This window comes from Microcaecilia unicolor, chromosome 1 (genome assembly GCF_901765095.1).
Source record: "Microcaecilia unicolor chromosome 1, aMicUni1.1, whole genome shotgun sequence".
Taxonomy (NCBI): Eukaryota; Metazoa; Chordata; class Amphibia; order Gymnophiona; family Siphonopidae; genus Microcaecilia; species Microcaecilia unicolor.
Window position 1 is genome coordinate 707,203,011 of NC_044031.1, and position 25,613 is coordinate 707,228,623.

At 41.1% G+C, this 25,613-nt stretch overlaps 1 protein-coding gene across 3 annotated transcripts in view; it reads left to right on the forward strand.

Annotated features, from left to right (window-relative positions):
• NEDD4 (NEDD4 E3 ubiquitin protein ligase) overlaps positions 1 to 25,613 on the forward strand; it is a 578,822-nt gene that overhangs the window by 85,926 nt on the left and 467,283 nt on the right. For 2 of the 3 annotated variants that reach the window (XM_030189078.1, XM_030189079.1), the window contains exons 3-4: positions 4,690 to 4,768; positions 19,259 to 19,297. In XM_030189078.1, the coding sequence (XP_030044938.1) occupies positions 4,690 to 4,768; positions 19,259 to 19,297 (118 nt within the window). The remainder of the gene's footprint in view (positions 1 to 4,689; positions 4,769 to 19,258; positions 19,298 to 25,613) is intronic. The other variant, XM_030189080.1, reaches the window with a different exon arrangement.

The following is a 25,613-nucleotide window of genomic DNA, read 5'->3' on the forward strand; positions in this document are numbered from 1 at the left end:
AAAAAAAAAAATAAAGAAAACACATATTCTATGGTTCAGTATGTAACCTTTTGTACATGATATGCAGGGGCATGTCATTGATATAGGTAAAAAGTGGGATGTTTGACCACGGAAATACAAATCCTGGAGACAATATCATAAAAAACTTCTTTATTGAAGAAAAGACTTGACACAACTGTTGTGTTTTGGCCTACAGGCCTGCATCAGGAGTCTATAAAAACATAAATCAAATAAATCTTTCAAACAAATACATATACAGAATCAAATAAAACATTCAAATAAGTAATAAATATACAATAAGAGGTCAACATACAGTGGTGGAAATAAGTATTTGATCCCTTGCTGATTTTGTAAGTTTGCCCACTGACAAAGACATGAGCAGCCCATAATTGAAGGGTAGGTTATTGGTAACAGTGAGAGATAGCACATCACAAATTAAATCCGGAAAATCACATTGTGGAAAGTATATGAATTTATTTGCATTCTGCAGAGGGAAATAAGTATTTAATCCCTCTGGCAAACAAGACCTAATACTTGGTGGCAAAACCCTTGTTGGCAAGCACAGCGGTCAGACGTCTTCTGTAGTTGATGAGGTTTGCACACATGTCAGGAGGAATTTTGGTCCACTCCTCTTTGCAGATCATCTCTAAATCATTAAGAGTTCTGGGCTGTCGCTTGGCAACTCGCAGCTTCAGCTCCCTCCATAAGTTTTCAATGGGATTAAGGTCTGGTGACTGGCTAGGCCACTCCATGACCCTAATGTGCTTCTTCCTGAGCCACTCCTTTGTTGCCTTGGCTGTATGTTTTGGGTCATTGTTGTGCTGGAAGACCCAGCCACGACCCATTTTTAAGGCCCTGGCGGAGGGAAGGAGGTTGTCACTCAGAATTGTACGGTACATGGCCCCATCCATTCTCACATTGATGCGGTGAAGTAGTCCTGTGCCCTTAGCAGAGAAACACCCCCAAAACATAACATTTCCACCTCCATGCTTGACAGTGGGGACGGTGTTCTTTGGGTCATAGGCAGCATTTCTCTTCCTCCAAACACGGCGAGTTGAGTTCATGCCAAAGAGCTCAATTTTTGTCTCATCTGACCACAGCACCTTCTCCCAATCACTCTCGGCATCATCCAGGTGTTCACTGGCAAACTTCAGACGGGCCGTCACATGTGCCTTCCGGAGCAGGGGGACCTTGCGGGCACTGCAGGATTGCAATCCGTTATGTCGTAATGTGTTACCAATGGTTTTCGTGGTGACAGTGGTCCCAGCTGCCTTGAGATCATTGACAAGTTCCCCCCTTGTAGTTGTAGGCTGATTTCTAACCTTCCTCATGATCAAGGATACCCCACGAGGTGAGATTTTGCGTGGAGCCCCAGATCTTTGTCGATTGACAGTCATTTTGTACTTCTTCCATTTTCTTACTATGGCACCAACAGTTGTCTCCTTCTCGCCCAGCGTCTTACTGATGGTTTTGTAGCCCATTCCAGCCTTGTGCAGGTGTATGATCTTGTCCCTGACATCCTTAGACAGCTCCTTGCTCTTGGCCATTTTGTAGAGGTTAGAGTCTGACTGATTCACTGAGTCTGTGGACAGGTGTCTTTCATACAGGTGACCATTGCCGACAGCTGTCTGTCATGCAGGTAACGAGTTGATTTGGAGCATCTACCTGGTCTGTAGGGGCCAGATCTCTTACTGGTTGGTGGAGGATCAAATACTTATTTCCCTCTGCAGAATGCAAATAAATTCATATACTTTCCACAATGTGATTTTCCGGATTTAATTTGTGATGTGCTATCTCTCACTGTTACCAATAACCTACCCTTCAATTATGGGCTGCTTATGTCTTTGTCAGTGGGCAAACTTACAAAATCAGCAAGGGATCAAATACTTATTTCCACCACTGTATAATAAAATACAACAATAAAAATAATGATGAACGTAAAGTCTCTAAGTGACGTATACACAGATTATGCATATGTGGGATGTTATAATATCACCAAAAAATTACACAAAATGGTCGTGTAAATAAATAAAAAATTGTAAGAGGGACTAATTATAGGAAGGACTAAACATTCAAAACATGTAAAAATAGATCATACTATCTTAAAATAGATGCATATATGAAGGACAATAGATAAAATATCCATGAGGCATTATATGGAAACCTATATATACTAAAGCATATCATAAAAGCAGCAACATACAAATACGCACACAGCTTATGTTGAAACAAGGAAGACATACAGAAGTAAAACATGCTGTCTTCAAAATGCAAATATAAAAGACTTTGAATAAAAAACCAAGTAAAAATCATACAACCAACATCATGTATACAGGAGAAAGCGTAAGACCAACATCACCACCGCCTGATACGCCACATCACTTAAAGCCCACACCCCGGGCTCTAGCATGTTTCGACTGAGAAAGTCTGCCTGAACATTTTGAACTCCTGCCACATGAGCCGCTGACAGCGCCACCAGATGCACCTCCGACCACTGTAACAGCTGTGACGCTTCTTGCTCCAACTGCCGACTCCTCGTTCCTCCTGCTGGAAGGCTTGCACAACCCATCAGTCACATTCTGGGCTGGTCCAGAGGGACTAAAGGAAAGCAAATTAGCAGGTAAGGTCTAATTTCTCCTTTTTGTTTCCTAACAGTGGTGGTTTAAGCATGCTGGTGAGAGGAGAGTGAGCTGAAGTAGGTCATGGTGGATATTGATGGCAAATGGTCAAGTCTAATGAAAGGTCTGGCTGTATTTATTGTAGGTGTATTAAGAGGATGTTTATATGTGTTTATTCATTGCATTGTTTGCATGTGTTTTAGTTTGTGAACTGCTGTGGACATACAGAGTTTAAGGGAAGTAGTATTTAAGTAATTTTAAGTAAAATATAAATTTGGAAGGAGAAAAGAAGTCATCTGCAGCAGCTGTGGAAATGCCTGAAGGTGCAAGAGTAATGTTGAGGGTTAAATTCACAGATGAGTTCACTTCAGCTGTCTCTCAGCAGGGAACCTGTATTGCCTGATCATATCATCTGGGAAGAGTTTGTTCTGTGTGTTATTGAGATCATCTTATGAGCTTAGGAATGCTGTTTTTTCTTGTAATACAAATAGGCTTGAGTAAACAGGGTTTTTTTTAAACCTTCTTCTGGATAACCATAAGAATTTTTAAGAGTAAAACAAACAAACAAACAAACAAACCTATTTGATACGATCACACTGAGGAATATTTTCAAAACACTTTGTAAGTCTGTTATATAGAGAGTCATTTTCGATATGACGTTTAAGTCTGACTTTGGACGTTTTACACAAAACGTCCAAAATCCAAATAGGAAAGGTGGTCATTTTCAAAAAAAGTCTTTTTTTTTTTTTTTTTTTCAAAATACTATTTTGAACAAGGTTTTGTGCTTTGGATGTTTTGATTTTTGGTCAGTTTTAACCCCCCCCCCCCCCAGAATAAGTGCAAAACATAGAAAATCAAGCCATTAGGATGTAGGAGGAGGCAGCATTTTTAACAGACTGGTCCCCCAGATGTCACAGGACAGCAGTGAGGCATCCTAGGGGCATTTCTGTGCACTTCATAAAAATGCTCCCAGGTACACATCTGACCTTTGCTCCCTTATCTTGTCTCCTGAGCCCTCCAAAACCCACCCAAAATTCACTGTCCCCCACTACAATGGCCCTTATGGGTGAAGGGGGCACCTATATGTTGGTACAGTAGGGTTTTGGTGACTTTGGAAGGAATCACAGTTTCCACCACAAGTGTGAGAGGTAGAGGGAGATAGGGACCCAAGTCCCCCACTCCATAGTGCACTGCACCTAACATTATACTATTCCAGGGATCTGCATGCTGTTGTAGTAGACCTGGCTGTAACATCTGAGGCTATCATAGAGGCTGGTAAGTCATATTTGTATTCACATTTTGGGGGGGCGGGAGGGGGTCAGTGACCACTGGTGGGGTATTGGGAGGTGTCACCTTTGATTCCCTCCAGTAGTTATATGGTTAATTAGGGCACTATTTTGTGCCTTACTCGTTATAAAAACAGGTTTAGCTCAAAATGTCTTAGTTTTGTTTTGTTCCATTATGGCTGAAAAACATCTTTAAGTCTTAGGAACGCCCAAATCCCGTCCTTAACATGTCCCCAACTTGCCCCCTTGAGATTTGGACACATTACAGATGAACAGCATAGAAAAACATCTGAAAACTTTTGATAAAGGTCCAAATGCTATTTTAAGCCACTTTTTAGACTTTCTCTTTCTAAAATGAGCCCCATAATAACCTTTAGGAACTTTATAAGTCTAAGGGCCCTGCTTACTAAGCTGTGCTGTAGGTGCGCTAACATTTTAGTGCACGCTAACGATGGGCACACCCATTATATTCCAATGGGTGTCTCAATTTTTAGTGTGCACTAAAATGTTAGTGTGCCTACAATGTGGATTAGTAAACAGGGCCCTAAGTGTTTTGAAAATGAGCCCCATTTGTGTTATCCAATAAGAATCTAAAAGTTATGTATCAAATTATCTGTTTGACACGTGACAATAAGCTTTTTCCAAACCTGCATACTAATATCACAACAGTGTTTCTTCATGACTATATGTATTTGTGTATAGAATTTTGTTTTTGAATATGCTTGTTATCCTTTTAAATCAAGATTGATTTTAATTTTTATTTTTTTCGTATTTTTTTAAAATAGTGATCCTTATGTGAAACTGACTGTGTATGATCCAGGAAATGGAGTCCTTACCAGTGTTCAAACAAAAACAGTTAAAAAGGTTAGAACAATTCATATATTTACTATTAGTGTGTATGTGAGTAGAGGCTGCAATATCGGTAGGGCTGGATTAACCCTCTGGTGGGCCCTAGGCAAGCAAGGGCATTGTGCCCTTTAGTAATATAAATACATTTTTTAAACTTCTACATTTGGAACCCCATGTGGTTCTCATTGGAGCCAACAGGTAAGAAGCGGTGCTGAATAACGAATGGCTGCTGCCATCTGGAGGACATTGTACAGGAGGTGGGAAGAACAAGACAGACATTTGCAGGCTTTGGTTTCTCTCTTCATCCTACTCCTATTTCTACTAGTTGGTGCCTTACTAGGGCAAAAAAATCTGCCTTGGGAGCCATTGAATTAGCACATCTGGGAGGGCCCCTACGAAACATATACTTTAATCCTGCCTTGAGTATCAGTAGTGGCTCAGTAATAGATTAATAGATTAGTTAGAACATGAAATAGCAGCAACCACAGAATGTTGTTGAAATAGGAGAGAAGTTGCTGCTGTGGGTAGAAAATTTTGCTGAAACAGAATCATGAACCATGCCTATGAAATTTTTACAAAATCTACTAGTAGTTCTGTAATAGAACTCTTAGTTTTAAACATAACCAAGGCAATTTATATAGTTTTAGAACTGTTGTAACTTGCTTAGCTTAAAACATCAATATTACCACTTTTCAGGAGTGAAATAAAAGAACAATAAGTGGTGCTGCCTGGACATTTCAGGTAAAAGTTCTATGACTCATAGCCAGTTCTGCAGCAGATTGCTATAAGAGAGACAAAGATAATGCTGTTAGGAGATACAAAAGATTAATGTCTTTTCCTCAGCTATGATTTCCACAGCACATTAGATTTCTCAGAAAACTTTTTTCGACCATTATGTAATGTATATGCTACCAGAATTAGTTCTGGAATATTGATATTCCCATTATCTAAAATAGGTCTCCTAATACTCTTGTTTTCTTAATTTTTTTAACATTTTATCCACTGCATGTAAAATTTGGATTCTCAAAGGACTTTGTAACTTTTTTGCCCATCCAGTCTGTCTGAAACAGTACTGAATTTTGTGGTAAATATTACTGCTTTAGGGATGCATCTGCTGTGCTGCTTCAATTCATTCTGAAATAACCAATAAAGCTCCATGCTTTATAAAATAGTTGCTTTTGAGTAAATTCTTGTCACTTCATTCCAATGTCCACAGACAGCAGATAGATAACATTACAGACTATGTTAGTCTTTATCGACCGGCTATATTTCGCATTGCTGTCTGAAAATGCATTCCTGAAGGTTTCACAGTCTTTTATGTAAGAATCCAGTATTTCACTCTGCGATGTATAAAGCTGCCTACTTGATCACATCCCTTCCAGCATGATGCTAACCACTTAAGTGTGTGGTAATGTAGCTGCGCTGAGTAGTGCAGAAATGCCCACTCCCCATCTCCCCCCAGACACACCCCCTCCACAACTTTAAAAACTTTAGTGTATGGTTAGCACACCCAATTGAAATTTACTACAGGATGTCTGAGCTCCATGGTATGACCACACCTCGAATATTGTGTTCAATTCTGGTCACCGCATCTCAAAAAAGATATAGTGGAATTAGAAAAGGTATTATTAGGAAAGGAATGGAAAGCAAAAATGAGGATGTTACAATGCTTTTGTATCGCTCCATGGTGCGACCGCACCTCGAATATTGTGTTCAATTCTAGTCACTGCATCTCAAAAAAGATATAGTGGAATTAGAAAAGGTGCAGAGAAGGGTGACGAAAATGATAAAGGGGATGGGATGACTTCCACTGCAGCTCCTTGTGACTCTGGGCAAGTCACTTAACCCTCCATTGCCCCTGGTACAAAATAAGTACCTGAATATATGTAAACTGCTTTGAATGTAGTTGCAAAAACCTCAGAAAGGCGGTATATCAAGTCCCATTTCCCTTTCCCTATGAGGAAAGGCTAAAGCGGCTAGGGCTCTTCAGCTTGGAGAAAAGACGGCTGAGGGGAGATATGATAGAGGTCTATAAAATGAGTGGAGTGAAATAGGTAGATGTGAAGCATCTGTTTCCTCTCTTCAAAAATACTAGGACTAGTGGGCATGCGATGAAGCTACAAAGTAGTAAATTTAATACAAATCGGAGAAAATTTTTCTTCACTAAACGTGTAATTAAAATCTGGAATTCGTTGCCAGAGAATGTGGTAAAGGCGGTTATCTTAGCTTGGTTTGGACAGCTTCCTAAAGGAAAAGTTCATAGACCATTATTAAAATGGACTTAGGGAAAATCCACTGCTTATTTCTGGGATAAGCAGCATAAAATGTTTTGTACTTTTTTGTGATCTTGCCCGGTATTAGTGACCTGAATTGCCCACTGTTGGAAACAGGATGCTGGGCTTGATGGACCTTTGGTCTGTCCCAGAATGCCAATACTTATGTACTTATCCTGTGGTAAGGCATTTTAAGCTGCAGTAAGCACCTGCTAATGCTTACTGTAGCTTAGTAAAAAGGCCCCTTAGTAAAGTAATCTTCTTATCACGTGATTTTGTTCACGTAGGATACCTCCTATAAGTGTATTAGAAAAAAATTACATTTGCTGAATTTAAAACATCCCCAGTGTTTCTAGTGAACTTTCTACAGGAACTGGCAATACAGAGCGTATAATTCTGTCTGTAGTATTCTGATCCCCTTTGTAAGCAAGTGGAGTTCCTTTAAGACATCATGCAAGGCAAAAAAGAGAAAAAAAAGGCTAATGTTCTGGATAGCCTCCTTGCTGTTAAGGTAGATTATTCATATGTCTTAATGCAGACCTCATCAAATTTTCACTGAATCTAGGAGCTAGACCCCAAACTAAGGAGTCGGTGGCTGAAACCCCACACCCAAAGTTGTTCACAGTGAAGTTGTATATTGTTGGGGGGAGGTCAGATGTAGCTCCTTTATAAACTGATTTACTAAGATTCTTTTCTCATTCTGTGACTGAAAGTTTAGTAAACCAGTCTCTTAAGGGACCGCTGCACATCACAGCCAAAAACCAGAAGTTTCTCTTCTGGAAGCATGTCAGCAGTGTGCCATTACCCACCTGATAGGTGAAGCAAAGAGGTGTAATGGCCTGTGTTTCACATATGGCATGGGTCCTCACCTCTCTCTCTCCTATCCCCCTTTCCCAGCCTTTCCTCAGTCTCTCTCATGTACCCCCTGCCCCAAGTCTTCACCCAGTCTTTTTCCCCTCACTTAGCTTCAGCTGCAAAAGAAACAGTGGGATTCCTGCTCTCTCTCTCCCCCCTCCCCCCCCCCCCCAAAGTTCAAGTTGATCTCAGTTTTCAAATCTTGTGAGACTTGAAACTGCAAGATAAACCAAACTTCTGGTACCATGTGGCTCAAGCTTATAGAGAGCTCAGTTGCGATGGGGAAGCAGGACTTCCACTGTAAGTACCACAAGAATTATCAGGCTTTCGAGGGCCAGAAAAAAAGCACTTGATGGGCCAGATTCTGATCTGTGGGCTGTAGGTTGGACAAACCTGCTCTAAAGTAACTTCAGCATAGCCAGCTTCTGTCTACTATACTTCCATGAAGCTAGCAATAGCAAGAGTGTTACGGCACTGATGAGAATGACCCATAGATGAGATGATCCTGGTTTATTGAAGGGATTTTGAGTTCAGAATTTCTTGACAAACAGATGAGTATATATGGTAATCCACCTTATACAAGATTTCATCACAATGGGGTAGTTCTTTTTGCACATCCTGAGCTCCTTCCTAATGTAGTTTAGGAATTCCATCTTAACCAGTTAGTTGTTCTACCAACATTCTTCCCCAAACCTTATTCCCATCCTGGTGAAAGTGCACTGCACACTGTGTACTGCAAGAGAGCCTTTGCCTTGACTTTCTATCTGGGGAGTAGACTAAAGCCCATAGGTAGTCCACCCAGTTTTTGTTTCTTTTGACCTTAATAGGATGGGGGAAGCCATTAGTAAGTGCACGCTTTCCAATTGGCTAGCAGATTGCGTCTCCTTTACTTATGCCCAGGCTGGGCTGAATCTGGAAGGTCTGTCACAGCTCAAAGTCAGAGCCATGGTGGCATTGGTAGCTCTCTTGAAATCAGCCTCCATTGAGGAAATCTGCAAAGTTGCAATTTGGTCATCTGTCCTCACAATTGTATCTCACTGCTGTCTCGAACAAGATTCCCAGATGTGACAGCCAGCTTGGTCAATCAGTCTTTCAGAATTTGTTTGAGGTGTAGAATCAAACTCTTCCCCCCCTCCCTCTTCAGGTCCATTTATGTCTTTTTGTCCCAGGCTGTAAAAGTATTTAAAAAAAAAAAGGTATTTTCGTCTTTGAAGGCCTTGTTCTCCCCTTTTATTTCAGTCAGCCTGGTAGCTAAAGGTTCTCACGTATGAGATTATAGAGTGCTGCTTGTCTTTGGAGAAAGCGAAGTTAATAACCTGTAGCAGATGTTCTCTGAGGACAGCAGGACACCATTCTCTCATACCTGCTCACATCCCCTAGGAGTTGTGTTCTGTTGGCTTTTCTATTAGTCTGGTCCTACACTGCAGCGGCATGCATGCACAGTGTGGTCTTTCAAAGGCTTTTGAAAGAATTGCTGGGAAGTTCTCCATGTGGGGCACTATTGGATGATGTCACCTACATGTGTCCACTGTCCTCAGAACATCTGCTACAGGTGAGTATCTTTGTTTTCCTTCATCACAAGACTGTACAGAGTGGATTACAGTCAATGATCAAATTAAATACCAAATAGCATATTCTGTGTGAGGCCTAATTCTATATTAAATCCGATTTGAGTATAGGGCTTGATGGTACACTTCTTTCACAATCTTCTTTTTTTTAAATTTAAATTCTTTATTGATTTTCAATTTCACAAGTACAACAAACTTGCATAGGAAACACAGAAGGCAATAATTTCAAGAATCAATTACAATACACTTCCTTGTCTAAAATATGACAATTTACATTCTTCCTTAGACCTCAGATGTGGGAGGGGGGGGGGGGGCGTTAAGAAACGTTGAGGAGAAATTTTTTAAACATAGCTATTAGTTGAATAAATCGGCTAACCTTTATTCCACAAACTATCTTAATTGGTCTGATGTTGTTACACCGTGGGGGTCTGAATCCTCTTAGCTTCCACAAAAACTTTTAGCTGGTATGGTTCAGAAAAAACATACTTATTTCCCTGGAAGTTAACTCTACACTTACAGGGGATAAGCTAACAAGAACGATGCTCCCAAAGCTTTAACATTCTTTCTTAATTCCAAGAATTGTCTCCTTCTCTCCTGAGTTGCCTTCGCAACATCAGGGTACATCCAGATTTTTTGTCCATAAAACAATTTAACAGAATTCTTGAAATATAACTTAAATACATGATTCAAATCTTTCTCAAATACAAACTGAACTAACAATATTCCTCGGTCTGTAATCTCAAAGTTTGAGTCCTCAAGAAATGCAGTTAAATTTTGAGGTTTCTGAGCCTCCCCTTGTGATAATCCTGCAGAGTCCACAGATGAAACTTTCTTTTGGAGTAAATAATATATTTTTGTATAAGGAGGTAAGGTTGAATCTGGTAACTGCAGGATATCCTTCAAATACATTGAAAATAGCTCACTCGCTTTCAATAAAGGAGAAATGGGAAAGTTCAAAAGTCTCAAATTCAAACGTCTATTATAATTCTCCATTGACTCAATTTTCCTATGAATTATTTGTTTATCTTTGATTAAAGCCGTCACTGAGGATTTTAAACCGGTCATTTCCTCATGTGTCTTTTGTGTTTGGGCATCCACATCGTTCTTAATTTTCTCCAAAGATTGATCAAATTTTTCAATTTTACTCACTATTGCAGCAAACTCTTTTGTTGAGTTTGAAACAGCTAACGTCAATGCCTGCACTGCCTTCCAGACCGCCATCAGGGTAATCTCTCCCAGTTCTTCCTGGGACCCTAAGTCCTCCCTGTCCGATCTTCGAGGTGCCTTGCCGACCGAAATCCCACCGGCAGCGCCTTCCGCATCCAGCGGGGTTTCCGGCCCTCGAGTCGAAGCAGGGCAAGGAGGCGGGACCAACTCCGGCGGCGTGAGAGAAACCTCGCAGCCCAGGAACGCCGACACTCCTCCGTCGGGGCTCAACAGCGGGCTCGCCATGCCGGTCACTGGTGGAACATTCTGCCAGAGTCTATCGAGCGACTGCTGCACTGGGGTCGACGCCATAGCCTTCGGCATCACGCTTTTCGTCGCCCCTTTTCTCTTGGTATGTGGCATGTTGTTGAGAGGAAAAGTTTTCAGCTACCACTCGTTTCCTCTAGCAGTACTCAGGCAGCCATCTTATAACGCCCAGCACTTCCTTCTTTCACAATCTTCTAAGATGGAATCGTTATGCCAGTAACACATCTTGAGTATTAAATTCCTGAGGAGCATGAAGACACAAAATTGGCCTACTACTAACGTATTTCTATAGCACTACTAGACCTATGCAGCAGTCTCTGCTTTATGGAGCTTCCAGTCAAGATGAACAGAAAGTTGTATTGTTGGAATAGCTCAATCAGCAACCACCACTGTGACATCTAGAGGGGCAGCTATTACAATATAAATAGTTCTGATCTTTTATTTTTTTTATATAATTGTTATAGATTGTCTTTTAAAGATATCACCAAAACAGGGAAGATAAGGTATCCCGATAGGTTGCAAAAGAGAGTGTAGTAGATCAGGTGTCCTTAAATAAAAATCAGACAAAAGATTGTAATGTAATACTGTCAAGTACTGAGCATGATGTAAATAGGAACAACAGACATAGTTTGAAATGTCTATATGCGAATGCTAGAAGCCTAAGAAATAAGATGGAAGAGTTAGAATATATTGCACTAAATGAAAAACTAGATATAATAGGAATTTCTGAGACCTGGTGGAAGGAGGATAACCAGTGGGATACTGTCATACCGGGGTACAAATTATATCGTAGTGATAGGGTGGATTGAATTGGTGGAGGGGGGTAGCATTGTATGTTAAGGAGGGCCTTGAATCAAATAGACTGAAAATTCTACAGGAAACAAAACACATCTTGGAATCCCTGTGGATTGAAATTCCATGTGTAAAGGAGAAAAGGGCAGTGATAGAAGTCCACTACTGTCTGCCTGGCTGGGATGAACAGACGGATGTAGAAATGTTATCAGAAATTAGGGAGGCTAACAAACTGGGCAACACGATGATAATGGGTGATTTCAATTACCCTGATATTGACTGGGTAAATGTAACATCAGGACGTGCTAGGGAGGTAAAATTCTTTGACAAAATCAAGGATTGCTTTATTGAGCTGGTACAGGAGCCAACAAGAGAAGGACACATTCTAGACCTAGTCCTTAGTGGATTGCATGATCTGGTGCGGGAGATAATGGTGATGGGGCCGCTTAATAACAATGATCATAATATGATCAGATTTGATATTAGCTTTGGAGTAAGTATACACAGGAAATCCAATACATTAGTGTTTAGTTTTCATAAAGGAGACTGATAAAATGAAAAGAACTTTGAAAAAAAAAAAAAGAGGAGCATCTGTGAGGGTCAAAAATTTACATCAGGCGTGAATGCTGTTCAAAAATACCATTCTGGAAGCCCAAGCCAAATATATTCTGTGTATTAAAAAAGGAGGGAGGAAGACCAAACGAAAGCTGGCATGGTTATAAAGTGAGGTGAAGGAAGCTATTAGAGCAAACAGAAAGTCCTTCAGAAAACGGAAGAAGGAACTGAAAGAAAATAATAAGAAACAGCATAAGGAATGTCAAGTCAAATGCAAAGCGCTGATAAGGAAGGCAAAGAGAGACTTTGAAAAAAAATTGCGTTGGAGGCGAAAACACATAGTAAATTTTTTTTTAGGTATATTAAAAGGAAGAAGCCGGCAAAAGAATCAGTTGGACCCCTAGATGACCGAGGGGTGAAAGGGGCGATCAGGGAAGACAAAGCCATAGCGGAGAGATTAAATGAATTCTTTGCTTAGGTCTTCACCGAGACAGATTTTATTTATTTATTTATTTATTTGTAGCATTTGTATCCCACATTTTCCCAACAATTTGCAGGCTCAATGTGGCTTACATTTGCCGTAATGGCGATTGCCATTTCCGGGTATCAGAATTATAAATGGTAATGTGTTAAGTTGCATACATACATGGTAACATACATGTAACATAACATACGTGAACAGATCATGGTATAGATATATACATGTGCATATATATGTTAAGGAAGAAAAAATTATGGTAATACATGAAAGTTCCTGAGTATGAAATTGGGTTGTATCATTCTTTAGGTCATCGACTATGGAGAGACCATATTCGAAATAGAGATTGAAGTGGTTATGCTTATTCATTAGTGGTAAGGAGGTTGATCAGTCAAGTGATAAGATTTCAATTATGTCTATGTCGTGTAAAGTCTTATTTTGGTGTTTAAGATGGGTGTTTATGGTATGCCTTCTTGAACAGATCTGTTTTCAGTAGCCTTCGGAAGATAGTTAGGTCTTGCTTTATTTTTATGGCCTTCGGTAGTGCGTTCCATAGCTGTGTGCAGATGTATGAGAAACTGGTCGCGTATGTGGATTTATATTTTAGTTCTTTGCAGTTAGGGTAATGGCAATTGAAGAATGTGCGTGCTGATCTCTTTGCATTCCTGGTGGGCAAGTCTATAAGGTCTGACATATAGGTCGGGGCTTCCCCGTGAACAATTTTGTGGACCAGGGTGCAAACTTTGAACGCAATTCATTCTTTTAGTGGGAGCCAGTGTAGTTTCTCTCTTAGGGGTTTGGCGCTTTCATATTTTGCTTTCCCAAATATGAGTCTGGCTGCTGTATTTTGAACGGTTTGAAGCTTCTTAATGATTTGTTCTTTACATCCAGCATAAATGGCATTGCAGTAGTCTAGTTGGCTTAGCACCATTGATTGTACTAGGCTGCGGAATACTTCCCTTGGGAAGAAAGGTTTGATTCTTTTAAGTTTCCATATTGAGTAGAACATTTTTTTGATGTATTTTTCACATGATCGTCAAGTGTGAGATTTCAGTCGATTGTGACTCCCAGAATTTTTAAGCTGTCTGAGACCAGGAGGGTGTAGTCCGGTGTGTTTATGGTATTGGGTTTGTTTGTATTATATTGTGAAGACAAGATGAGACATTGTGTTTTTTCTGCGTTCAGCTTTAGTTGGAATGCGTCCGCCCATGAGTTCATTATTTGGAGACTGTGATTTCATTTGTGATTTCGGCTATATCTTGTTTGAATGGAACATATATTGTACCATCATCTGCATAGATGTACGTGTTGAGTCCTTGGTTGGCTAGCGATTTGGCCTAATGGTATCATCATTAAGTTGAAAAGGGTTGGCGAGAGCGGTGATCCTTGTGGTACTCCGAATTCAGGTTTCCATGGTGTTGACGTTTTTGAGTTTGATATCACTTGATAGGTTCTTGCTGTTAAGAAGCCTTCAAACCATCTAAGTATGTTTCCTCCAATCCCGAAATAATCCAGGATGTTTGAGAGTATTTGGTGGCTGACCATGTCGAATTCGCTGGACATGTGAAATTGTAGGAGGAGCACATTGTTTCCCGTTGCAATTAATTGTTTGAATTTGGTTATGAGAGCAGTCCATAAATTTTTCGTGATCATTGGTATTTAGTGGTAACCTGGATCGTAGTTTTATAATTTTCTCATTGAAGTATTTGGCAAGGTTGTCTGCTGATGGGATGTCTGTGCTGGTTGTGGTCACCGGTGTGGTGTCTGTTAATTTATTCACGAGTTGGTAGAATTTATGTACGTCTTTGTAGTCTGGCCCTATTTTGGTTTTGTACTATGCTCTTTTGGTTTGTCTTATTGAGTATTTGTATTTTCTTTGCTGTTGTTTTCATGCGTTAAGTGTATATTCGTCTTTCATTATTTTCCATGCTCATTCAAGTCTCCTAACTTGTGTTTTTAGTGATTTCAGTTCTTCGTTGAACCAAGGTATTGAGTTTTGTCTACGTGTAGTTCTTTGTTGTAGTGGTGCAATTATGTCTAATGTGGTCTTACATCTGTCATCCCAATTTGATAGATAATGTTTGGAATCTGTGTCATCCAATCATTATTGTACATCTGTTGCCAGAATATTACTGGGTCAATTTGGCCTCTTGTGGTGTAGGTTTTGGGTTCTTGCTTGAGGTTCCTACCTTTTTTTCCTCCATTGTAGTGTGAAATTTAGTTTATAGTGATCTGACCAAGGTGCGTCCGACCATTTTGTTTCTGTTAGTTTTAGGTTTAGGTCTGAGGATAGTTTATGTGTGATGAGGTCGATTGTGTGTCCTTTGATGCGAGTGGCTTGTATTCTGGGCCAGCTAAGGTCCCATAGTTGGAGGAAGTCCTTGCATTCACGTGTATTGGTTGCCTTAGTGTCTTCGAGGTGTATATTTATGTCTCCAATTATAAGTAGATTGGGGTTTGAAACACAAGTATTCAATATGAAATCCATGAATTGTGGTTGGCATTCTTACCAGTTACCTGGTGGTCTGTAGAATAAGACAACGCTTAGGCTGTCACTCAGGTTGGTATGATTGATTCTGACTGAGGCGATTTCGAGTTCTGGTGTTATGGACTCAGCAGTTGTTGTTACGTTGAAGTGAGATCTGTAGATTAGTGCTAGACCTCCGTCTCTTTTTTTTTTTTTTTTTTTTTTTTTCTTTCCTTGTCCAATGAGTAATTTTGTATCCCGGAGGGCAGAGTTCCAGAATTATTGGGTCCTTGAGGTCGTGAATCCAGGTTTCACTGATGAGTCATAGGTCGAGATTGTCTGCTGTGATCCAATCTGTTATAATTATTGTTTTATTGACTACTGATCTGGCGTTTGTTTTCTACTTGATTTGGGAGAGATACCAGTGCCAGAAATGGTATTCAGAGCTGATGAATCAGAGAAACTGAATGAAATCTTTATAAACCTAGAAGATGTAATGGGGCAGTTTGACAAATTGAAGAGTAGCAAATTTCCTGGACCGAATGGTGTTCATCCCAGAGTATTGATAGAATTGAAAAATGAACTGGCGGAACTATTGTTAGTAATATGTAATTTATCTTTAAAATCAAGTGTGGTATCGAAGTTTGGAGGGTAGCCCATGTAACACCGATATTTAAAAAAAGGTTCCAGAGGGAATCTGGGAAATTTTAGACTGGTGAGCATGACATTAATGCCGGGCAAAATGGTAGACTTTTTTTTTTAAACTGTTTTTATTGACAGGTGAAATGCATGAATAACAGAAAACAGGCAACAGGAGAGCCACATCTCTTATGCAGACCGTACAGATACAGTGATAAAACATGAAACAATGTGATGAAGACCATCTAATACAAATACCAAGCTAACCTTGCCAAACAGAACTACAGCAAATTATTATTGTCATGTCAAACTGTCCCCCTTCCAGGATGCAATCCAGCTGTACCACCGATTTTCGCAATTCCCTTCAGTGGTGGACAATTCGATCCCATTTGACCTTGGGACGTCCATTTCAAATTCCTCAGCCACTGAAAGTGCTGACAAGGGATGCATCCCTCCTGGGGTGGAGAGCTCATGTTGATGGGCTTCACACTCAAGGAGTTTGGTCCCTCCAAGAAAAGAGTCTTCAGATCAACCTCCTGGAGTTGTGAGCGATCTGGAACGCACTACAGGCTTTCAGAGATCAGCTGTCCAATCAAATTATCCAAATTCAGACAGACAATCAGGTTGCCAGCAGGGGGCACTGGATCTTGCCCCCTGTGTCGGGAAGCCGTTAGGATGTGGCTTTGGGCTCGTCGTTACGGCATGTTTCTCCAAGCCACTTTTCTGGCAGGCGTAAACAACAGTCTGGCCGACAGGCTGAGCAAGATAATGCAACCTCACGAGTGGTCGCTCAACATGGGCGTTGTACGCAAGATCGTCCGAGAGTGGGGCACCCCCTCGGTGGATCGTTTTGCCACTCAGATCAATCACAAGGTCCCTCAGTTCTGTTCCAGACTTCAGGCCCACGACAGACTAACATTGGATGCTTCTTCATTGGGGGACAGGCCTTCTGTACGCTTTTCCTACTACTACTACTTATCATTTCTATAGCGCCACAAGGATACCTCTGGTGGGGAAGACTTTGCTGAAACTCAAGCAGGACTGCGGAACCATGATTCTGATTGCTCCCTTCTGGCCACGTCAGATTTGGTTCCCTCTTCTTCTGGACTTGTCCTCCGAAGAACCATGGAGATTGGACTGTTTTCCAACCCTCATAACTCAGAACAAGGAGGCGCTTCTGCATTCCAACCTCCGGTCTCTGGCTCTCACAGCCTGGATGTTGAGAGTGTAGAATTCGCTTTCTTGGGTCTCTCTGAGCATGTCTCCCGGGTTCTGCTTGCTTCCAGGAAAGATTCCACGATGAGGTGTTACATTTTCAAATGGAGCAGGTTTGCCGCCTGGTGTGATAGCAAGGCCCTAGATCCTCGCTCTTGTCCTACACAGACCCTGCTTGAATACCTTCTACATTTGTCAGAGTCTGGGCTCAAGACCAACTCCGTACGAGTTCATCTTAGTGCTATTAGTGCTTATCAACATGTAGAGGATAAGTCTATCTCTGGACAGCCTTTAGTTCGCTTTATGAGAGGTTTGCTTTTGTCATAGCCCCCTGTAAACCTCCACCGGTGTCATGGGATCTGAACGTCATTCTCACCCAGCTGATGAAGCCTCCTTTTGAGCCACTGAATTCCTTCCATCTGAAGTACTTGACCTGGAAGGTCATTTTCTTGGTGGCTGTTACTTCAGCTCGTAGAGTCAGTAAGCTTCAAGCCTTGGTAGTGCATGCTCGTTGTCTCAAGTTTCATCACAAGAGAGTAGTCCTCAGCACGCACCCTAAGTTCTTGCCGAAGGTGGTGTCGGAGTTCCATCTGAATCAGTGAATTGTCTTGTCAAAATTTTTTCCCCGTCCTCATACCCGCCCTGCTGAACATCAGTTGCACACCTTGGACTGCAAGAGAGCATTGGCCTTTTACGTGGAGCAGACATGTCTCTTCAGACAGTCCGCCCAAATGTTTGTTGCATTTCTTTCACTTATGCCCAAACAGGGATGACTCTTGAGGGTCATGTCACGGCTCATAGTGTTAGAGCCATGGCAGCGTCGGTGGCCTACTTGAAGTCAGCCACTATAGAAGAGATTTGCAAGGCTGCGACGTGGTCATCAATCCACACATTCACATCTCACTACTGCCTTCAGCAGGATACCCGACGTGACAGTCGGTTTGGGCAGTCGGTGCTGTAGAATCTGTTCGGGGTTTAGAATCCAACTCCACCCCCTAGGCCCATTTTTATTCTGTTTCTAGCTGCACTCTCAGTTAGATGTTCTTGTTCGTAGGTCAATCCTTGTTATGTCCTCGCCTTTGTGAGGCCCAATTGACTTTCCTTTGTTGTTTTGAGTGAGCCTGGGTGCTAGGGATACCCCAATCGTGAGAACAAACAGCCTGCTTGTCCTCGGAGAAAGCGAAGATACATACTGTAGCAGGTGTTCTCTGAAGACAGCAGGCTGATTGTTCTTACAAACCCGCCCACCTCCCCTTTGGAGTTGTTCTTCTTTAATTTCTTGCTTTTGTATATAACTGAGCTGGACTCTCGCGCAACGGGCGGGAAGATGGCCACGCATGCGCAGTGCGCTTGCTACGTGCGCCAGAAGGTTCTTCAAAGCTTTGAAGATTTTTGCTTTAAAAAATTCCGAAGGTGGGGGCCGCCATGGACGCCGACCCTGTCGTGAGAACAATCAGCCTGCTGTCCTCGGAGAACACCTGCTACAGGTATGTATCTTCGCTCTAGTGCTTACCGCAGCTTGTTAAATGGCCCCTTGAGTTTTTTGTGCATTAGATACTTTTTAAAACTTTTGGGGTCCTTTTGCTAAGGTGCACTAATGGATTTATTGAGCGCTATTGATTAGCTTGTGCTAAGTGCTCTGCAGTCTATTGTATATCTATGGGCTGCTTGACGCACACTAATGAATTAGTGTGTGTTAAATCTGTAAGTGCACTTCAGTAAAAGAACCCCTTTATTTGTGAAATATTGACTAGATATGAGTGCAAATATGCTGTAACAAATTTTAGAAGCAAATATATTACATTGATGTATGATGGTCCAAAAGATTGTAGTTGAGGAGGAGGTTTTAGTCCCTTGAATTGTGTGTTCTTTTAGGGCTGACTTGTTCCTTTATGTAGTTCAGGTTATATTGGTAGATTTGAAGAGACTTCTTAATATCAGTAGTTTTTAAAAGATGAATATTCCATATGTCTGTGATCTTATCAGAGATTAAAGATGCACATTTCTGGTCTTCATGATCAGTACCAAACTTTGTACTGTCATCAATTTCTATGACATTATTAATGTAATTATCATCTTAGCAGCTTTTAATGAGGGAGGAATAGATGTCATTTCATACTACAACACTGACCTTTTTCATGCTAAGAGGTTCAATGTAATTTTCTGTATTTTTTTTCTGCACTCTCACAGAGTTTGAATCCAAAATGGAATGAAGAAATATTATTTAGAGTGAGTATGTTTTTATTTTTTGTTACACGTTATGAAAAACTTTGGCTGTTTTAAGGAAACATGCACAATCTTTATCTTCAATATTTCTAAAAATATGTCAAATTGCATATTTCTCCAAGGACTATCAAATCCTTACAATAGGATGATGTTAACTGATGGAGTTAACGTAAATAAACCTCTCAGAAAAAAGTGGCACCACTGTCCTTTCATATAACTTTTTTCTTCTTCACATTTTGTGTGGGTCTTAGTTTTCATTTTCCCTATCAAGCAAGTACCATCAGCTTCTTCTATTGTAGACTGTTTTTATTTGCCGATATTTGCATGGGTGTCTCTTCCCCCCCCCCCCCCCCCTTAAGCATCCCTAGTTAAGATTTTTAGCCATTTTAATGTTTTTGTTCTTGTCTTTTTTCGCCTCTTATTTTTTGAGAGCTTGGTTTCTTGTCTTACTTGATTTTTCAAAATCAAGATGTTCGCTTTCCTAGTGGCTCTTTCTTTTGCTGATTAGTGCTACTGGTTGACCGACAGGCTGCAGAGGGTGGTGGTAAATGGAGTCCATTTGGAGGAAAGGAAGGTGTGCAGTGGAGTTCCTCAGGGGTTGGTGCTGGGGCGGATTCTGTTTAATATATTTGTGGGAGACATTACTGAAGGGTTTGGAAGGAAAAGTTTCTGTCATATGCAAAAAGGCAAAGATAGCCAATAGAGTACATACTCTGGAGGGAGTAGAAACCATGAGAAGGGATCTCTTCCAAACGTTAGAAGAATGGTCAAGGGTCTGGAAGTTAAAATTTAATTTCCACAATCACGTACTTCCTTAATATTTCATTGCTTTTATTAAATATAATCATATGTCTTACAACAATCACTTATGCTAAAGCTGGAACTCACTCATCCAAACCTTTCACTTCTCCACACGTACACACTCCCATACCCCTTTAAGAACAAACATTGACACACATACTGTTGCTGAGACGCTCACAGAAGGTCCCGTGCTGGACTCATTATCCCTAAGGTGTTGAGATGTGTTCCTCCTGAGGAAGGTTTGTCCGAAATGCAGTCTCGCATCGAGGAGCGAGTGATGAGTCAGAGGGAGCTCAAGGAGCAAGTGATGAGTCAGAGGGAGTTCAAAGGCTGAAAACAGTATGCAGATCCCAGGAAGCCTCTGACAAACCGTGCTGATCCTCTCTAATTGAGCAAGCACAGGGTGTTGTAAGGAGTGGAAGGAACCCGTTATGGGTGCTGCTCATTTTTTGTGCTAATAAGCACATCTTTTTGAACAAAGGAATATATGAACTATAAAAGGACATAAGTGTATGGACTTAAGCTTATGGGAAATATTGATTTACTGCTTTTTGTTTCATGCTGTGGTGTAATCAATATTGTATGTGTGTCGGTGTTTGTTCTTAAAGGGGTATGGGAGTGTGTGTGTGGAGAAGTGAAAGGTTTAGATGAGTGAGTTCCAGATTTAGCATAGATGATTGTTGTAAGACATATGATTATATTTAATAAAAGCAATGAAATATTAAGAAAGTACGTGTTTGTGAAAATAGGTACGAGATTTGTACTTCTTGATAGAATTGGTTTATCCCTGTTGGTATTTACCGTTAAAATTTAATGACAATGAATATTACAGCTGTTACCTCAGGCTTAACATTTATAGAACGATGGAGGCGTCTTTTAGTCAGTTACCTGCTTGGTTTTGGATACAGCAGATGAGTCACAGGATTGTAATCTCAGATGGAGCGTTGAAACCCCTGATGCAGCGGAAGGGAAACAGGGATTCCTTGGTGGGTTGAAGCTGGTGATATTTTGGACAGTGAAAGACTGCAGCGATTGGATTGAAGCTAAGTGAGTTGTGGCTGTATCATCAGGACTGAAAAGTAGCAGTATTGATTTGATATTGAAGTGATGTAAACTGCATGAATAGAACTGAAAGTAATTGATTCTATCTACATTCTGTGCTCTATGAAGTATACATACACGTTTCTCACCTTAGTAGTATTATTGAGAAAAGGTTTGCAATATACACCTTGAGACACTAAGGAATTGTGGACTTTTTTTTGAGCCAGATGATGTTGCGCCTGGCCCATACCTTATAGTCTGCAATTTTGGGCTGGCTGGGTGGCGTTACTGAGGCTTTTTTCTCCACTATTGAGTGCATGGTTATGTTAAGCCTGGGGTGACAGCTGTAATATTCATTGTTTTTCTACACAGCAGGTGTGAGGCTGTGTTGTGAATTTCGGGATATTTTCAAAGCTTGAGTGAATCAGTAGTTAAAATTTAATGCCAAGAAATTCAGAGTGATGTACTTGGGGTGCAGAAATCCAAAAGAGATATTCCAGATAGGAGGAGAGAGATTGGTAAGCTTGGCTCAGGAGAGGAACCTTGGGGTGATGGTGTCTGAAGATCTGAAGGCGATGAAACAGTGTGACAAGGCAGTGGCCATGGCCAGAAGGGTGCTAGGCAGCATAAAGAAGGGTATAACCAGTAGAAGAAAGGCGGTGTTGATTCCCGTCTACTAGTCATTGATGAGGTCCCATTTGTGTTCAGTTGTGGAGGCTGTATCTTACTAAGTATTTAAAAAGATTTGAAGCTGTTCAAATAAAAGTGACAAAAATTGTATGAGATATGTGTTGGAAGACGTATGAAGAGACAGTTACTGACTGAACATATATACGCTGGAGGAAAGGAGAAACGGGTTATATGATACAGATGTTCAAATATTTTGAAAGGTATTAATCTGCAAGCAAACCTTTTCCAGAGACAGGATGGTGCTAGAACTAGAGGAAATGAATTGAGGTTGAAAGAGGGAAGACTCAGGCATAAGGTTGGGAAGTATTTTTTCACGGAGAGAGTGGTAGATACCTGGAATGTCCTCCCACGGGAGGTGGTGGAAATGAAAATGGAATTAAAAAATGTGTGGGATAAACACAAATGGTCCAAACAAGCTTAGCAGAGATTAGGAAACAATACCAGTAATTGGGAAGCAAAGCTAGTACTGGGCAAACCTTTTTTTTTTTTTTTTTTAATGGTCTGTACTCAGATCGTGGCTGGACAGATTCAGCTTCAGAACAAGGACAGTGCTGGGCAGACTACTACGATCTATGCCCTGAATATGGCAAGGACAAATCAAGACCAGGTATGCATATGAAGTATCACATACCGTATGTGATGATTTTATCTTGTTGAGCAGACTGGATGGACCGTACAGATCTTTATCTGCCACTATCTACTACGTAACTAAGATTTTCGAAAAATGTCTAAAAGTGGCATAAAGCAGCATTTGGATGTTTTTCTCAAAAAAACGTCCAAATTGTTATTTTGAAACCTATAAATACATAAATATTGCCATACTGGGACAGACTAAAGGTCCATCAAGCCCAGCATCCTGTTTCCAACAGTGGCCAATCCAGGTCACAAATATCTGTCAAGATCCCAAAAAAGTACAAAACATTTTATGCTGCTTATCCCAGAAATAAGCAATGAATTTTCCCCAAGTCCATTTTAATAATGGTCTATGGACTTTTCCTTTAGGAAGCAATCCAAACCTTTTTTTTAAACCCCGCTAAGCTAGCCACCTTTACCATATCTGGTAACGAATTCCAGAGTTTAATTACTCTTTGAGTGAAGAAAGATTTTCTCCTATTCGTTTTAAATTTACTACTTTGTAGCTTCACTGAATGCCCCCTAGTCCTAGTATTTTTAGAAATGCTAGCTTCACGTCTACCCTTTCCACTCCACTCATTATTTTATAGACCTCTTATCATATGTGCTCTCAGCCGTCTTTTCTCCAAGCTGAAGAGCCCTAGCCGCTTTAGCCTTTCCTCATAGGGAAGTTGTCCCATCCCCTTTATCATTTTCGTCGCCCTTCTCTGCACCTTTTCTAACTCCACTATATCTTTTTTGAGATGCGGTGACCAGAATTGAACACAATATTCGAGGTGCGGTCGTACCATGGAGTGATACAGAGGCATTATAACGTCCTCATTTTTGCTTTCCATTTCCTTCCTAATAAGAAGGCATACCATACCATACCGATCCAACCTAAATGCCTTACCTCAGCAACACGACCAAATTAAAGCACATAGTGGACATAACACAACTCTTCCGCTCTATGATTCCCTAATGTGGCTGTGCCACATGAACTTTATCCTACCACGACATCACCTTGTATCTGTTCACACCGGAGCCTGCAAAGGCCTCTCCGGTACAACGTAAGCCACATTGAACCTACAGACAGGTGGGAAAATGTGGGATACAAATGTAACAAAATAAATACCTATTTGCTTTCTTAGCCGCCGCAGCACACTGAGCAGAAGGTTTCAACGAATCGTCAACGATGACACCTAGATACCTTTTTTGGTCGGTGACTCTTAACGTGGACCCTTGCATTACCTAGCTATAATTCGGGTTCCTCTTTCCCACATGCATCACTTTGCACTTGCTCATATTAAACGTCATCTGCTATTTAGACTCCCAGTCTCGTAAGGTTCTCTTGTAATTTTTCACAATCCTCTTGCGATTTAACAACTTTGAATAACTTTATGTGTCGTCAGCAAATGTAATTACCTCACTAGTTAGTCCCATCTCTAGGCCATCTATAAATATGTTAAAAAGCAGCGGTGCCAGCACAGACCCCTGGGGAACCCCACTAACTACCCTTCTCCATAGACGTTTTTCTATGCTGTTCGTCTGCAGTGCATCCAAATCTCAAGGGGCATGTCGGGGGCATGTTAAGGGCGGGATTTGGGTGTAAGTAAGGCTGAGATGTTTTTCAGCCATAATTGAACAAAACTAAACTAAAACGTTTTGCGCTAGACCTGTGTTTATAAACAAGGCACAAAAAGATGCCCTAAATGACCAGATGACCACTGGAGGGAATAGGGGATGACCCCTTCCCACCCCCTAAAAATATGAATAAATATATGACTTACCAGCTTCTATGACAGCCTCAAATATTAAAATCAGGTCTTTTAGAGCAGCATTCAGATCCCTGGAGTAGTGTAGTGGTTAGTGCAGTGCAGTGCACTATGGAGTGGGGGACTCTGGGCCCAATCTCCCTCTACCTCTCACACTTGTGGAAGCTGTTATCCCTCCCAAAGTCACCAAAACCCTACTGTACCAACATATAGGTGTCCCCTTCACCCATAAGGGCCATTGTAGTGGGGGACAGTGAATTTTGGGTGGGTTTTGGAGGGCTCAGAAGACAAGGTAAGGCAGCAAAGGTGAGATGTGTACCTGGGAGCATTTTTATGAAGTGCACAGAAGTGCCCCTAGGGTGCCTCATTGCTGTCCTGTGATATCTGGGGGACCAGTATGCTAAAAATGCTGGTTCCTCCTACATCTCTTGATTTTTCTATATTTTGCACTTATTCGATTTTTTTTTTTTTTTTTTGAAAATGGACCAAAAAACAAAATGTCCAGATCATAAGTACATAAGTAATGCCACACTGGGAAAAGACCAAGGGTCCATCGAGCACATCATCCTATCCACGACAGCGGCCAATGCAGGTCAAGGGCACCTGGCAAGCTTCCCAAACGTACAAATATTCTATACAAGTTATTCCTGGAATTGTGGATTTTTCCCAAGTCCATTTACTAGCGGTTTATGGACTTATCCTTTAGGAAACCGTCTAACCCCTTTTTAAACTCTTCCAAGCTAACCGCCTTCACCACGTTCTCCGGCAGCGAATTCCAGAGTTTAATTACGCGTTGGGTGAAGAAAGATTTTCTCCGATTTGTTTTAAATTTACTACACTGTAGTTTCATCGCATGCCCCCTAGTCCTAGTATTTTTGGAAAGCGTGAACAGATGCTTCACATCCACCTGTTCCACTCCACTCATTATTTTATATACCACTTTCATGTCTCCCCTCAGCCGTCTCTTCTCCAAGCTGAAAAGCCCTAGCCTACTTAGTCTTTCTTCATAGGGATGTCGTCCCATCCCTGCTATCATTTTAGTTGCCCTTCGCTGCACCTTTTCCAGTTCTACTATATCTTTCTTGAGATGCGGCGACCAGAATTGAACACAATACTCAAGGTGCGGTCGCACCATGGAGCGATATAATGGCATTATAACATCCTCACACCTGTTTTCCATACCTTTCCTAATAATACCCAACATTCTATTTGTTTTCCGAGCTGCAGCAGCACACTGAGCAGAAGGTTTCAGTGTATTATTGACGACGACACCTAGATCCCTTTCTTGGTCCGTAACTCCTAACGTGGAACCTTGCATGACGTAGCTATAATTCGGGTTCTTTTTTTCCACATGCATCACCTTGCACTTGCTCACATTAAACGTCATCTAGCTGCCCAGT